Source organism: Coenobita brevimanus, chromosome 72, assembly GCF_032717465.1.
Source record: "Coenobita brevimanus isolate Jiangsu-jjx chromosome 72, ASM3271746v2, whole genome shotgun sequence".
Classification (NCBI taxonomy): Eukaryota; Metazoa; Arthropoda; class Malacostraca; order Decapoda; family Coenobitidae; genus Coenobita; species Coenobita brevimanus.
The window spans coordinates 40,374,681-40,390,974 of NC_137025.1; the positions used below are offsets into that span (position 1 = coordinate 40,374,681).

Sequence of the window (16,294 nt, forward strand, 5' to 3'; positions counted from 1 at the left end):
AATTGAGAATGAATCATAAAAATGGTACGTTGATAGTGGAGAAAAGAGAAAAAGTGATCAGATGGAGAGAACTCTTTAAGGAACTGTTGAACATTGAGAATGAAAGTAGTGCATGTATAAATGGCTAGGGAATGGCGGGGAGTAGAATGGAGATGAGAAGGGAGGAAGGGAACAGTAGGATGGAAGCAGTGGAAGCAATGAAGAAAGTGAAAATGGGGAAAATCTCCAGGAATTGATGAAGCGTGTGGTGAAGTGCTGAAGCATGGGGGAGGGATAGTAGTACAATTATATGGAAGATGTGCAGATTGGCCTGGGAGGAAGGTAAAGTCCCCAAGATTGGAAATCAGGTATAATTATTTCCCTGCACAAAAGAAAAGAGGAAAAAGAAGTGTGTGATAATCAAGAGGGCATTTGTCTTCTTTGTGTAATAGGAAAAGTATATGGTAGGATACTTACTGACAGAGTTAGGGAAATAACACAGGAATTAGACGGACAAGAACAGGAAAGTTTTTTTTTTTTTAGGAAGGGTAGAGGTTGTGTAGATCGGAAACTCATCCTTAGATCTTTAGCGGAAAAATTAATGGAGAAGGGGAAAAAGTTGTATGTGGCCTTCATGGATTTGGAGAAACCATATGACAGGGGAAAAACATAGAATGTGGAAAATATTAAGAATATACAGTTCGGAGTAAATGGGAAGCTGCTGAATGCCGTGAAAAGTATGAATGAGGGTGCTAGGGATGCAGTGCGTGTGGATGGTGAACTGAGTGAATTTTTCTGTCTGAATGTTGGATTGAAACAGGGATGTGTCACGTCTCCAGTGATGTCCAATCTGTATATGGATGGGGTCATAAAAGAGACACAAGGTAGGGCAGTGGATGTTGGAGTGGCCCTAATATAATGGAACAGCGTTTGGAAACTTTCTGCACTGTTGTTTGCAGATAATACTGTATTGTTAAGTGAAGACGAAAGGGAACGGCAAGGCTTGGCGAATAAATTTGGGAGAATGTATAAGAAACGGGATCTAAACGTGAATGTAGGTAAGAGTAAAGTTATGGTCTTCGAGAGAAATGAAGTCACTGAATGTACAGTGGGACTGGATGATGAGGAAATGGAAAATGTGAGTACATTTAAGTACTTGGGTAGTGTGATGAGTAAGTATGGAAATTTGGAGGATGAAATGCTTGAAAGGGTGCAACAAGGAAGAAAGGTTATTGTTGTTTTGAAAGCAGTGATAAGAAATAAGGAAGTGAGCATGGGAGTAAGAAAGTCGCTGCATGATAATACTGTGATACCAACTCTGACGTATGAAAGTGAAGCTTGGACCCTGTTAGAAAGACACAAGTCAAGAGTGAGGTCAGTGGAAATGAGTTATTTGAGAAGATCATGAGGAGTTAAACTAAAAGACAGACTGACAAATAAGGAAGTGAAAGAGCATTATTGTGTGGATGTGGATGTGGTAGAAAGTGCTAGGAGAAATACACTGATATGATTTTGTCATGTGGAGAGGATGGAGGGTGAGAACTAACGAGGATAGAGTATGTGAGTGAGGAGTATGGGAGAAGAGGAAGGGGGAGGCCAAGAATGAGATGGAAGGGTGGAGTGGAGACGTATATGAGAAGGGGGGGTGTACGCTAGGACGAGGGCAGCGAAATGGCGGGAAACAGGGCAACATGGAGGATACAGTATTTGTTTGTGGTCATCCTTTGCAGAATTAATGGTTCTGGCAGTACTTAAGTAGGATATATATATATATATATATATATATATATATATATATAATATATATATATATATATATATATATATATATATATATGTGTGTGTGTGTGTGTGTGTGTGTGTGTGTGTGTGTGTGTGTATATATATACTGTATATATATGCAAACAAATCACTTAGTAACGCTTGATTCATAGACATGCTGATATCCACAGGGAAAAAGGAAACCCGAAATATCTTAAACACTTTCGTGTGGGAGGTAGCTCAGTCAGTAGAGAGGTGGCCTGCAGTCCTACCGGACCCAGGTTCAAATCCCCGCTGGGGCAGGGAACAGTTTTTGGATTTGAATTTAATAAAAGCAGACTTTACTGATCTACTAGAAGACCCGCCGACATGTCGTAAAAATACCCCCGCTAATACCAATACACCAGTCTTGTATGAGACAGCCCTAGCATGTATTCAATATGGACGGTGGGTGTTAGCGCCGAAGTGGTGACATGTAGAGGTGTATGGTATGTAGGAGGACTACTGGGCCTTGGGAGAAGGCTGTGAAGCCTATGCCCAGATTCGGACATAAAAAAAAAAAAAAATCACATCTGGATGTGAATATAAGAATGCTCTTGGGATAATTCGTGTTTCCTTTTTCCCTGTGGATATCAACATATATTGATACACACACACACACACACACACACACACACACACACATATATATATATATATATATATATATATATATATATATATATATATATATATATATATATATAATACCTTATATGCTTTAAATACACGCCTTCTGTAAAATATAGTGTTTCCATTAATGTGCTGGCTAAATCATGAAAAGTGTTCATTCTGAGAATATACCAGTTTCCGCCGAAAGTTAATAACTCATGGCACTAAAACACGACATAAAATCTCTGTTTACTCCTTTCCATGTGAACGCAGTTTTTCAAATATAGCTGCCACGAGACGATTTTATTGAACATAAGAAAATCCATGTACTGAATGGGTCAGTCTTCATTTTTCGTCCCTGTGTCTTCTTTGTTTTCAGCACCTCTTACAACACTTTTTTTTTTTTACTTCTTGTGCAATTACATTTTGACGCTCATCACACGTCACAAATTTTCCGGCCCAACAGCTTATGTATCTACAGCTTCATTTTTATCATAAACTTTGAAATAGAGTATTAGTTTTACCTTCAGCTCCACTACTCTTTCATTCTCCTTTCCGTCCCTTTTTTACCGTGTTTTTTAATTCACGACTCAGCGACTGACCTCATAGCACAATGAGCGAGGGACCATCAGAGAATTAGGAAGATGCAGATGCCTGCTATGCAGGGGATGCGAAATGGGCTTGCAGATAAGTTTGTTGAGACGCCTTTAGCTGTGGTTGTTCTTGTATTCCACTATCTGTGCATTAGTCTGCATAAGGCTACTTATGAAATCTATTTAGCAGACTGGGATGCTGTAAACAATGGTTGATGCGTAACCTTCTTTAAGTACAAATGTTTTTATCAGGGCATATACTGTATATTTTTCCTCTTTTGGCACTTTTCCTTCATCCCCAACTTCATCCACCCATGTCATAGCTGTAACTGTACACTCAATACTATGATAACATCACATTCTACAACAGTTTCACCAAATTATTTGTACCTCGTTCTGATCATCATCCAAAGATACATTTTTAATCTGACTGCTGCCCGCCATTATGTTTGGTGTTGTTTGCCTCGAGTCGGTTGTCTGGTATATTCTATCTACCGGACATTCTTCCTCACCTTCCTGTATTCATCGTAAAGACGTAGGCATGAGGCATTTTCTAAAAGTTGTTAGTGACACCCATAATGAGAGTTAAGTGACTAGATTTCTCTACCTCGCCGTTAAACGAATTCTCTAAAATATGCAGACTAAACACGCCTGATGCTTAACTTTCTTCCATAAATGACCGTCAGAAATTGGGGATTGCACAGACCTTTGCTGCCCACTCTGACCCCCTTCAGTACGAGGAATCCATCCTAAGCTGAATTAAATCGTCTGGCGATGGAAAGTTCAGAGAAATGTTTGTCAAAATATAGAAAGTGAAAAAAAAAAAAAAAAAAAAAAGGCTTTTAGGTTATATCAATGGTGACACGTAACAAGAGGGTACCTAAAATCCCAGGATATGGCCTTCTTCATGGCAAGAACGTCACAGATTCCAGCAAAGTCGCCCCTGATGATTGCTTCTCTATCCGTCCAGCAGTCTGTAAACGTACCTGAGTGTCCATCGAAAACCGCCTTTTTGACTCCCTCCTTTGCTTCCTTATCGGAGAAATTTTTAAATTAGTTACCCAAACACTTATATACATAAAATCTAACTCCTTTTGGTGCAGAGTGTTTCTTTTATGCCATCAAATCACCTGAGCTAACTTTGCTTAACTAGATGCTGTCCTAGGTTACCTTTTATTATACTTTTTTTTAACGCTAACTTGGCTTAAAATTGACATCTCTCCATGTTAAATACCGAGCTGAAGCAAGAGGCTAAAGCTATAACGCTAGTCACAAAGAAGTGTTGTGGAAAGGATGTAGAGCCACAGTTCTGACTTATTTTGCGACTAAATTACATGCAAAACTAAGCTGAAAGAGGACAAAAAATATGGACCAAGATATGGTATAAGGACATAGGAAACATTCACGGCTGTTGAATCTTCTCACATGATCTTTCTTCAGCAACAAATCTTACTTACCACAGAGATATTATCATGGGCTCTTTTCTGTCTTTAGCAGGAAGCACCAGAAAGGTAGTGTCTCTTGCTCTTCCTTCAAATAAGGTTCCAAGTTACAAGAGGGAAATGATCGTAAATATGTTCGAGAATTCCACCTACTTTCACAGTTCGCCCAGTCAGCTAAAAGCAAAGTGAAATGCACATACTGCACCATACTGTACTCTCGGTAGGCTCAACCAGTATAGAGTACATCTAGCCAATAAGAGAGGAACATCATGCCAGTAAGTTAAATGTATCTAACACTGTAAATGTTAAGCTACTCCCAGAAATTCAAGCAAATCTTACTAAACAAATGAACTGAAAAATTAAGACTGAAAAGAGGATATGTCTCAGAAATGAAAAATATTGATAGCGAACAACCCCCCCCCCCAATAAATACCTGGTAATACTGATACATCATACTGCCAGCCTCGAGGCGCCAAGGGACGTCGGTCTGCTGCACTAGATCTTCTATGGAGTCAATGGGGACGGTGACGCGAGGCACGGTGAGCATGGCTGTGAGGATGCCACTGTATGATGACATAAACACCAGTGACGCCAGCAGCCACGTCGTCACCACCACCCTGCTGCCGTCAGTCCTTGGCAGCTTCTCTGTGCCTTAGTAATTATTAAGTTTAGATGAGTAACAAACATGTATCTGCTGGACCCTCCTTAGAAGCCGGCCTAGAAAAATCAATATCAATGATATACATAATGAGTTACTGAGAGACTGATTTGAAATGAGTCTTTTCCAGCCCTCCTAGCGCCTCCGGGACAATTACAGATGCCTTACTAGGACCCCTCCACCCAAGAAAATTCTGTTACTTGAAGCACATTCACAAAGATTCCTAAATCGAGAATCTATATAGATACCTTAAGATTTTGTATAAATATGAAGTCTGATTTATAAAGTGACCAGTTACGCATTTTCAGGCTCTTTTTGGGCCAACAGACGAGGGTGCGGCAGTAAACTACTTGTCTGTTATACTTTATGATATTACACAAACCAAGCCCAGCAACTGCCGAGAGTCACACACACACACACACACACAAACATATATATATATATATATATATATATATATATATATATATATATATATATATATATATATATATATATATATATATATATATATATATATATCCTTTTTCATTGGAATTCCGATGTTTTACTAAGTTAGATTTTACAAATTGTCCCAGTAATGAAATAGTTTACCTTAATTTGCCTGAGCATGGGGAAGAAATCAAGGTACTCGTAAAACTTTACCTGGACGTGTATTGATTTGTCCCGAGAATTCAAAATTTTTTACCTAGGCCATAAAGTTTGTCAGGCCCCTTTTTAAATTAATCAATGCAAATAACAATATATGATATTTTATTTGGCCATTCTTATTGTCAATCAGTTATTGTAACCATTATAATGTAAATACTGTAATTGAAAATGCATCATTAATAATGAATGCACCGGACAATCAATCAGCTGCCAGCTTTCAAAAGCTCAAAGTTCATCTCGTCTCTGATAAGACAGAATAAACTTTAGTGTGAAGGTTTGGTTTCTGGGTGAACGCTGCTTTAATGTCTTCCCCTGCTTAACAGGGGCACCATAATAAGCTCCACGTCACCCAGTCATCTGACTATATGGTTACCGCCCAGTGTTGTAAATGGTTTCCTGAGTTACAGGAAACTATTTGCCTTTTCACTCAGTGCAAAGCCATCTGAAGTGGAAAGATTGGTAATAAATGGTGACAAGGATAGGAGAAAAAGGCAGAGAGGAGGACAGGTACAGAAAAAGAATGATAGAAATGAAGGGAGAAGTGGAACTACATCAAGTGAGTGAATGATGGGCGCCCTCATCTACACCCTCTGTTCCGTCTACAATCGCAGTTCCAATAGTTACCGGATTCTTCCTTCATTAGAATGGGTGCTTAGCCACCGTCCATAACACCCTCACCACTTTTTTGTCCAATTCTCTATTGCAAAAATTAGTCGTATTCCTAGTCCTTCATGTATGCAGTTTGGTAAGCTCTGGGACTATCTTCCTCATTACGTACTCCCCTCTGGTTATGACATATCAGTCCCGTAATTTTCAACAGAGTTTTTTGGGGGGCTAGACAAAATGATTATACCTCCGTACTACAGACTTAAAATTAAATCGAAACGGTTAAGTTTGCAGACCATCCGGTATTTTTCAGTGTGATTTTACCTAAAAGTCGATGTTTCATGAAGCATGTATGTTTAGTGATGGAGTAGGGTGTTTAAATAAAAGGCTTCACTTTCTGCCAGTCTGAATTTTCAATCCAGACTGTGACTAACAATTTGGCCATTTAACATTTCTGATGCACTATGCTGCATCCTTATCAAGATTGTTCCTATACGCCTGCGGTAGGATTCAGGTTACTGAACATTCAATCTTAGTTGAGGTTACAGAAAATATTAGGGGGGTTATAGCTCCCCTAGAAGAAATTATGGCCCTGCATATAGAGTTGTCAGTGTAATATGTCCAGGCAAATCAAAATAAGTGGATCTTGATAAATACACTTTTCTTTTCTTTTTTTTTTTCGTCGAAAGGACAACGTTGCAGGCTTCTAGCCTTGGTTCCTCTTTTTTGTGTAAAAAAAAAAAAGATCTTGAATCATCTGCAGTCTTTCATGTCGTGGACGTTCTTATTTCATTTATTTGGGTGCTGAAGGGACGATTTTAAGTCCTATAGGTTTTGTTGAAACACTCCGCTAAAGTTAAGAAATCCTGAACCCAGCAGGATGCAGCATGCCTCGAGTGTTTTTTTTTTTTTTTTTTTTTTTTATCTAAGGAGAAACATTTTTACTGCGATAATAAGATGGTTCTTTCATGAGCCCATAAAATTAAATGCTTGTTTACCTTAAACAGTACATGTACTAAATATAGATAATATATAAATAATATCACTTGATTACAGACGAATAATGATTGCCTTTAATAATCCCTCATATTCGTATTTGGAACTCGTGAAATTTAATAAACTGACGTCTTGGCAATCCCTACCATGAAACGTTCCTTCGTTTCGGGAAGAAAACTATTTAAAAAGGTAAGAACTTTAGTTTATCGATGAAATTAATTTGAATTTGATGAAAGGTATTGCAGTCTTTCATTATATGAGTTCGTAGATTTCGGTTGCAAAACTTAAAAAAAAAAAAAAAAAAATTATAAAACCGAGGCAGTGACAGTGATACTGCTGGAGAAATCAGTAAAGATATTCAGGCCTCCAGGGTGGTAGCTCCGTTTTCTGTATGTTTTTGCTGGAGAGAGAGAGAGTCTTAATGACCTTAGCTTCCAGATCAGTGCAGGCTAGTGGTCAATTATCAAATACTGAAAAAAATGGAAGAGGTACCGGTACACAGAGAGTGCAACACCCACGCCCTACAATTGGTCTAAGGGACTTTTTTTTCTTTTTGTACTTTACCTCTTGACCATGATCATCTACCAAGACGGTGGCTCAATCGGTAGAGAGGTGGCCTACAGTCCCAAAGGACCCAGGTTCAAATCTCCGCTGGGGCAGGGAACAGTTTAAGGATTTGAATTTCATTAAATCAGGCTTTACTGATCTACCAGAAGACCCGCCGACATGTCATAAAAATACCCCCGCTAATACCAGTAAACCAGTCCTGATGAGACAGCCCTAGCATGTATTCAATATGGACGGTGGGTGTTAGCGCCGAAGTCGTGACATGTAGAGGTGTATGGTATGTAGGAGGACTGCTGGGCCTTGATAGCAGGCTGTGAAGCCTATGCCCAGAGTTGGACACATATAAAATAAAAAATAAAAAACTTTAGCTCAAATCAGACCAAAAGGCTTCAATTTTCTGAACAATTACTCAAAGTTCTAGGCCACAGGACAAGGTTAAATCTTGACCCGAGTGTCCATGCTTGAACAAAACTAAAATAGTCTAAATCTGATTTGGGCCAATTTTAGTGGAAAGATTCAGGACCAGCCAAGCATTAAATTATATATATAAAGATCGATAGATAGAGAGATATATATAGACATAGATATTTATATAGATATATATATATATATATATATATATATATATATATATATATATATATATATATATAGACATAGATATTTATATAGATATATATATGTATGTGGGTTAACTGAAACTAAATGGGACTAAATGGAGAGGTGAGAGTGTGAGAGAATGGGAGTATGGATGGGGTATATGCGCGGGAGTAGGTGAGAATGAGAGGGCAAAAGAAGGAGAGTGTATTGTTGTGAGTAACAGATGGAAGGAGAATATAAGAGAGTATGGATTGGTTAGCTCAAGGATTGTGTGGGTAAGATTGAAAGCTGGACTACAAATGTGGGTGATTGTGTGCGTGTATGTGCCAACGCACGATCGTGCAAACAGAATGAGAGAAGAGTTCTGGACAAATGTGGATGCGTGCATGGAAAAGTTTGAAAGGAATGAGAGAGTCTTTTTGACTGGAGATATGAATGGAAAAGTAGGGAATGTGAAGGTGGATGGAGTAGTTAGAGACTGAGGTATGCCTGCAGAGATGGATGAACATGGCAGTGCTTTAGTGGACATATGTGCAGGGAGGGGGTTGGTGATAGCCAATACCCTCATCAGGCACAAAATGATCCATAAGTATACGTGGCGAGTGAGGAGTAGGGTGGGTGGTGAAATGAATGAATGGAAGGCAATGATTGATTATAAGTGTGTGAATGAAAGGATGAGAACGTGTGTAATGGATGCAAGAGTATATACACGCTGGGGGAGTGGACTTTCTGGCCACCACTTGGTGGTGGTCAGAATCAAGGTCCAAAGGAAATGAAGAAATAGAAGAAGGGAAAGGCAGGAGGAGGTAGTTCATGCAAGGAGAATGGAAGGGCTGCAAGAGAATGGAGAAAAGCAGAATATAAGAGGGAAGAGGAGGAGCGATTAGGTAAATATGGATTGGAACAGATGGGGGACATGGAAGTGTGTACAAGATATTCACAGAAGAAATCTGTGCAGCATGTGAGATGGTGTGTGGGGTGAAGAGAAGACCAAAGGGGGTGAAGGGAACAGCGTGGTGGAATGAAGAGGTGAGAGATGCTGTGGCACAAAAGACGAAAACATATAGTGAGAGGATGAGAAACAGGGGCGTGGAAGAAGTTGAGAGACAGAAGAGAGAGTTATATGTAGAGAGGAAGAGAGATGTGAAAAGTTTAGTAAGAGAGAGTACAAGAGAGTGGATGAGGAGTTTGGAAGGATTTTGAGTTTAAAGTGAAGGGAATGTAAGAAAATGTCCTGGAAAGAGGTAAAGAGAGTTAGACAGGGTGCCAAAGAAGTTAGTTGGGGAGTGAAAGATAAAAATGGTAGATTGCTAGTAGAGAAAGAAGGAAAAGTGAGCAGATGGAAAGAACACTTTAAAGAATTGTTGAACATAGAGAATGAAAGTAATTCAAGTGTAAGTGGATGGGGAATGGCTGGGAGACGGAGGGATGTGGGAAGAGAGGAAGAATTCAGTAGGATGGAAGTTGTGGAAGCAATGAAGAAAGTTAAAATGGGGAAAGCCCCAGGAATTGATGGAGTGTGTGGTGAAATGCTGAAGCATGGGGGAGAGATAGTAGTAGAATGGATGTGGAATATGTGCAGATTGGTCTGGGAGGAAGGTAGAGTCCAGGAGGATTGGAAATCAGGTATAATTATTCCCCTGTACAAAGGAAAAGGGGAAAAAGAAGTGTGTGGTAATCATAGGGGCATCTGTCTTCTTAGTGTAATAGGAAAAAGTATATGGTAGGATACTTATTGACAGAGTTAGGGAAATAACTGAGGAATTAGTTGGAGAAGAACAGGGAGGTTTCAGGAAGGGAAGAGGTTGTGTGGATCAGATAATTCATTCATTGTATGCGACCTTCACGGATTTGGAGAAAGCATATGACAGGGTGGATAGAAAAGGATTATGGAAAGTATTATGAATATATGGAGTAGATGGGAAGGTGTTGAATGCCGTGAAGAGTATGTATGAGGGTGCTATGGCTGCAGTGTGTGTGGATAGTGAGCTGAGTGAATTCTTCTATTTGAAGGTTGAGTTGAAACAGGGATGTGTCATGTCTCCATGGCTGTTCAGTCTGTATACGAATGGGGTTATAAAAGAGATACAAGGTAGGTCAGTGGATGTTGGAGCGGCCCTAATGAGAGAGGGCAGTGTTTATAAACCAACTGTACTCTTGTTTGCAGATGATAGTGTGTTGTTAAGTGAAGACGAAGGGGAGCTGCAAGGCTTGGTAGATGAGTTTGAGAGAGTGTGTAAGAAACGGAATCTAAAGGTGAATGTAAGGAAGAGTAAAGTTATGGTCTTCGAGAGATGTGAAGTCAGTGAATGTACAGTGAGGCAGGATGAGGAGGAAATGGAAAATAAGAGTGCATTATTTGATGAGTAAGGATGGAAGTTTAGAGGGTGAAGTGCTTGAAAGTGTACAGCAAGGAAGAAAGGTTGCTGGCTCCTTGAAAGCAGTGATAAGAAACAGGGAAGTGAGCATGGAAGTGAGAAAGTTATTACATGATAATATGGTGATACCAACTCTAACGTATGGTAGTGAAGCTTGGACCTTGTTGCAGGGAAAGAAGTCAAGAGTGAGAGCAGTGGAAATGAGTTATTTGAGAGGAGCATGGGCTGTCACATGGAGAAACAGACTGACAAATGAGGAAGTGAAGGAGGATTGTGGTGTGGATGTGGATGTGATAGGAAGCGTTAGGAATCTGAGGTGGTTTGGCTATGTGGAGAGGAAGGAGGGCGAGAGACTGACGAGGAGAGTGTATGTGAGTGAGGTGGAGGGGGGGAGAGGAAGTGGGAGGCCAAGGATGAGATGGAGGGATGGAGTGGATAGGTATATGAGATAGGGGGGTGTGAGCTGGGAGCAGGACAGTGGAATGGCGGCGGACAGGGCGACATGGAGGCGATTTGTTTGTGGCCACCCCTTACGGGATTAAGGCGTCTGGCAATAGATAGATAGACAGATATTATATTAAGACAACACGTCAAACGCAAAATCACATAACAAGATCATGTCAGACACTCTTTCTTCAGACGTAGTTTAATGGAAAGGTTCAGAGTATGGCGATTATAAAAGAATTCGGTTTTGAAAACAATTAAATGTCAAGATCACAACCTTTGACGTACTGTTCTGAAAAGCATTAGGTGTACCACTTAGCTGACCCTCATTCCTTACACCAGGTTTGATCTAAATCAAGTCAAAACTACTTTAGTTAATATGTTGCATTCAGCGAGTGCAGGGAACTAGGTCAGTCATTGATGTAATCTTGTGTCCTTGACTTTAAACCCTATCTAGTGACCTTGATCAATAATGAATTCTTAAAAGCCGAAATCCCAGATCTTTGCTTTTTCTTGAACCCTCCCACACAGTTTGGTATAAATCGAATCAAAAAGTTTAAGTTTACCTTCTCACGTGACCTTAACATTTCACCTTTCCCTTTGATCACATTTGACTTTTTTTCTTTTTTTAATTATAGTTCCTTTATTACCACTTTACCATGAATCCCTGTTAAAAGCTTGGTCTAAATATGATAAAACCAGTTCAGAGTGACATTACCATATGACTTTATCCTTTGACTCATTCTACAAAACAATAGGTCAACTTCTTGACTGCCATTTCCCATCACCAAGTTTGGTCCAGATCAGAATAAAAGTGTTTTCTCTTTCACACAGTTTGTCCCGCAACGGATCAAAATTGTTTGAGCTATTTCGTTCACCCACAGGCACAGGCCAGAAGTCTGACCTTCCTTGAGGCCTTGATCTTTGACAGTGTGTTCTCAAAATTTACTCCCTTCACTTGTGTTTTACTCTCAATCATTGGAACACGTTTAGTCTAAATCAGATAAAAACTCCAAGTTAATCATGCTAGATCAGCCTTTGACCTTGATCTTTGATCACGTGTTCTAAAAAAAGAAAAGGTCAATTCCTTGACTGAACTTCAATCATTCCACGAAGCATGGTCGAAATCGGACATGTTGACACACACACACACACACACACACACACACACAAAGAAGGCTAGATACATGCCAGCCAACATATTACACCCTCTCTCAATTCGCACGTGCAGGAGTATAATAAATATCTCTAAAAATATTCCAGTGGTGAATAACTGGTACCTCACGCAATAAGTGCCATACACAGTCTTCGTTGCGCCTCTTTCTCAGTATCCTAAACAATTTTTGGTATTGCTTTTACATTGACTTAGCTCGCATCAGTTACAAAAAAAAAAAAAAAAAAAAATGAGGTGTAGCCTATGGAAGAGGTGTTATCAATTCTCCAGTGCCACTTAACCCGCCCTATCCCGACCACTTTTCCACCACTGACTCCCCCCAATCCCGACCATTTTTGGAATTTTTTTTTTTTTGGCTCAAACCTCCGCTTTTGGTGAGAAACATCGAAAATTCATAGAGAAATCACTCACCTGAGGTTTAAAATACTTGATACAGGTAGGAGTACCTCCTTACCTTACTGGATTTTCTTACAGCCTGGCACCAAAGAAAACGAGTTCTGTGGGAGGATAACTATTTCACACCACTCATAAACGGTATTTATTTATTTACTTGGTACGAATTTATATGTAGTACAAGAGTATATTGGTTTTCAAGCAGTACTATAGGCATTATAAGCACTGTTTCACTCACTAATGCATCACCATACATGACCTTTTTTTGCCACATTACCTGATCATCATTTCTGACTGTTTCTTCCTCTAATGCTATGGAAAGTTTGTCCTCCACATTGTCATTGATTGGGGAATCACTCTAGCCCTGAATTTCGTACCGTGGCATGACGTGGCTTTACTGGTCAGGTCACTGATAACAGGTGAATTGCTGAGACAATGGCATGCAGGGGGAGGGAGGAGGTCATGCTGGGTAAGGCATTGTCCCTGCCTGGCATCTTGTAGAGGAAGGTGTCACGTGTATCCGTACCAAAAATCACTGGAGAAAACTGAAAATTGTGCAAATTAGGGACCTTGCAATTGATTTGTGTTTATGTACGTCGACGGGATTGGCAGTGACAAAACATGCGGACGTTAAAGAACGTCGACGGGACGCCACGGGTTAAAATATGATTCTGAGTCACATCTACTCAACAATTCTACAGCGCAGCAGCTAAATCCTTGATTTTTTCTTGCAGGAGTGTACACTGTAGTAGCTACTAAAGTGGTATTACCCGGTATTAGGTGAGAACCTTATTTGTTTAAGTTATACCAGCTTAAAGCAGATTAAAGTTTATACTATACTGTACCTCTTTCACTGTAATGGTTAATGACAGAAATATCTGCTCACCACTCATGTTTGAAAAATCTTATTGAAGCTTAATAAAATCCTCTGGTGGCAGGAAGAATAAAGAACTAAGGACATAACTGTACTGTACTGAAGGAACTAAAATGACATGAAAGACTTCCTACATCCATTCGTCAGGTTTCCATTCATTAACCCATTCTGCCTTAGGACTCAGTAGACTGAGTCATTCCCCTAACCCACAAGATGTAAGAGGTAAATCTATGTGTGGGGATAATTTTATGTTTCTAGTTGTACTGTGTGGTTCTGTCATATAATGAGAGGGGCGTTGTGTGATGACACCAACTGCCGCATATAACTGTGTGCCTCTCATATCGAGATAAACCCTAACAGTGAGAATATAAGCTTGAAATGAAGTAGAGGAGTAGAATGGTGCAGCCAGTGATGGTATCTAGGGACTTGTTCTATATTGGTTTGCAAGGTTTTGTTGTGGGTTTTAGTATTAGACTGCATGGGAGGCCATATTAGGGAAGCATAAGACATCACTAATTTGAGTCAAGTTCTTGCCCACAATGAAGTTGTAACTAATGTTGTAAAGACAAGAAGATTACAGTATATATATATATATATATATATATATATATATATATATATATATATATATATATATTAATCTTCCCAACATCCGATGTAATAGAGCAAAAAGCATTTCTGGAAATTGGGCCCGTCCGGATATTGGGCCCCTGCCTCCTGGATTGGTACTTATGGACCCTAACCCAGCCTAACTCAGAAAAACACCTTTATAACTCCCTACCAGACATGCATAGCACCTATTTAAGACCCTATTTACACCAATAAAGGAACATGAAGCATGAAATAGCTGAAAAGGAACAAGAGAATGAGGAATTAGATGTATGGAAAATATTTAGCAGTGTACATGGTACTTACAGCACGTATGTGGCCTCCTCCTCTAAGGCTCTGGCAGTGGTGAAAATGCTCTTGAAGCACATACAGTAATCCAGTGTTGTGCTGCACTTAATTCTTTGCACTGTGAGTTATAACTGTTTAACACTGCACATTCTGTTCTTCATTGCGTCACGCCAGTTTCAATTGCCGGTTTCGACCACCAGTTTGCACCCCACACTTAATCCTTTGCGTTCTAAATTCTAATTTCTTAACAATGCACAACATTGTTAATTCAAATGTGGTCTAGTGGCGAGGTATTGCAGTTTATTCTGTTTATTCACAAAAACTAGCATGTGCGGCATCCATTGCGATGAGCATCTTCTCACGATGATAGTTAGGTTGTAACTGGGGAGGGGGGAGGAACAACTGGGGGCTGGTGGCCGTGCATAAACACAGCTGTTCAGTGCTGCGTGTCAATTTCAAATTATGGGTGGGAAAAAATTCAATTTTTTTTTTTTTTTTTTTTTTTCGTTTTTTGGCCATTTTTGTGTTCTGAAGGCCCAGGCCCAAAATGTCCGGAAATTGAGGTGTCCAAGAATTGGTGTCTGGATATTACAGAGTTTACTATATATATATATATATATATATATATATATATATATATATATATATATATATATATTAATTTGTGAATGTCTAATTGATGCAAATACTGTATGTTCTTTAGTAGGTTATCAAAGAACCTTGCGTATATAAAACGAACATATACTTACTCGCTAACATGTTAGCAGCCCAAAAAGATAGCGGTAATAAATTAGAGCTTGCCACGATACCGTAATGACCCACTTATTAGTAATTCTTGGCAGCCAGAAGTTGAAAAAAACATTGCCATTATTCCCTTCACTGCTGTAGACTCACTAAATAATACATTCTGGCTAATGTCAAGCAATTTTACTCAGCTGAAAAAATCACCCTAAAAGGCAGAAGGTTAAAAATGCAGATGCGATATCAAATGCTGATTGTCTTCCGTTCCATGACAGCAGCACACTCCCATCTCGTTTGTGTCCAGGTTTCTAATGCAATTTTATGTAACACATCAGCTCTCTCTCTCTCTCTCTCTCTCCCTAAGGGAACGCCTTCACGAGCTCCAAGCGTTTGGGTCATTCTCTGTACCAGTCAGACAGGACGGTACTCCCAAGGTGGATGGAAAGCTGATGATAGAGAGAGCTGGAGCTCCTGTTTCATCAGTTCATGGGACAAGCTTCTGATCATCTCCTTTTGCTGAACCTTTTCAGTGTTTCAGTAACACAGAGAGTAGGCCAGAGGACTTTCCTGTATGGTTTTCTCCAACTATCAACACCAAACTACATGCACAATACACACTATACTTACATTTCTAAATAAAAGAAAATGAAAATGGCATTTCAACATCCATCCTTGGAGTCCTTGGGGGGGGAGGGGGCATAAAACCCCCCACCATCCGTCCCTCTCCCTGTGACAGCCGAGAGAAATGCTTGGAATTGCTGTCTGACTCACTTCGTCTTTTCTGAAACATTTGCAGAGTTCCCTCTAATTTTCTCTCGGTTGAATCCACCTCTCTTCCTATGGACTTCACCTTCTCTTCGTAACTGAAACTTAGCTGTTTGAGGTACTG

At 39.7% G+C, this 16,294-nt stretch overlaps 1 protein-coding gene across 1 annotated transcript in view; it reads right to left on the minus strand.

The window, feature by feature from the left end:
• The window catches only part of LOC145407110 (glutamate receptor ionotropic, delta-1-like), a 58,052-nt gene that overhangs the window by 13,010 nt on the left and 28,748 nt on the right, over positions 1 to 16,294 (minus strand). The window contains exons 8-9 of the mRNA XM_080278129.1: positions 4,860 to 5,077; positions 3,865 to 4,016 (exon numbers count right to left, since the gene is read on the minus strand). Of these exons, the coding sequence (XP_080134255.1) occupies positions 3,865 to 4,016; positions 4,860 to 5,077 (370 nt within the window). The remainder of the gene's footprint in view (positions 1 to 3,864; positions 4,017 to 4,859; positions 5,078 to 16,294) is intronic.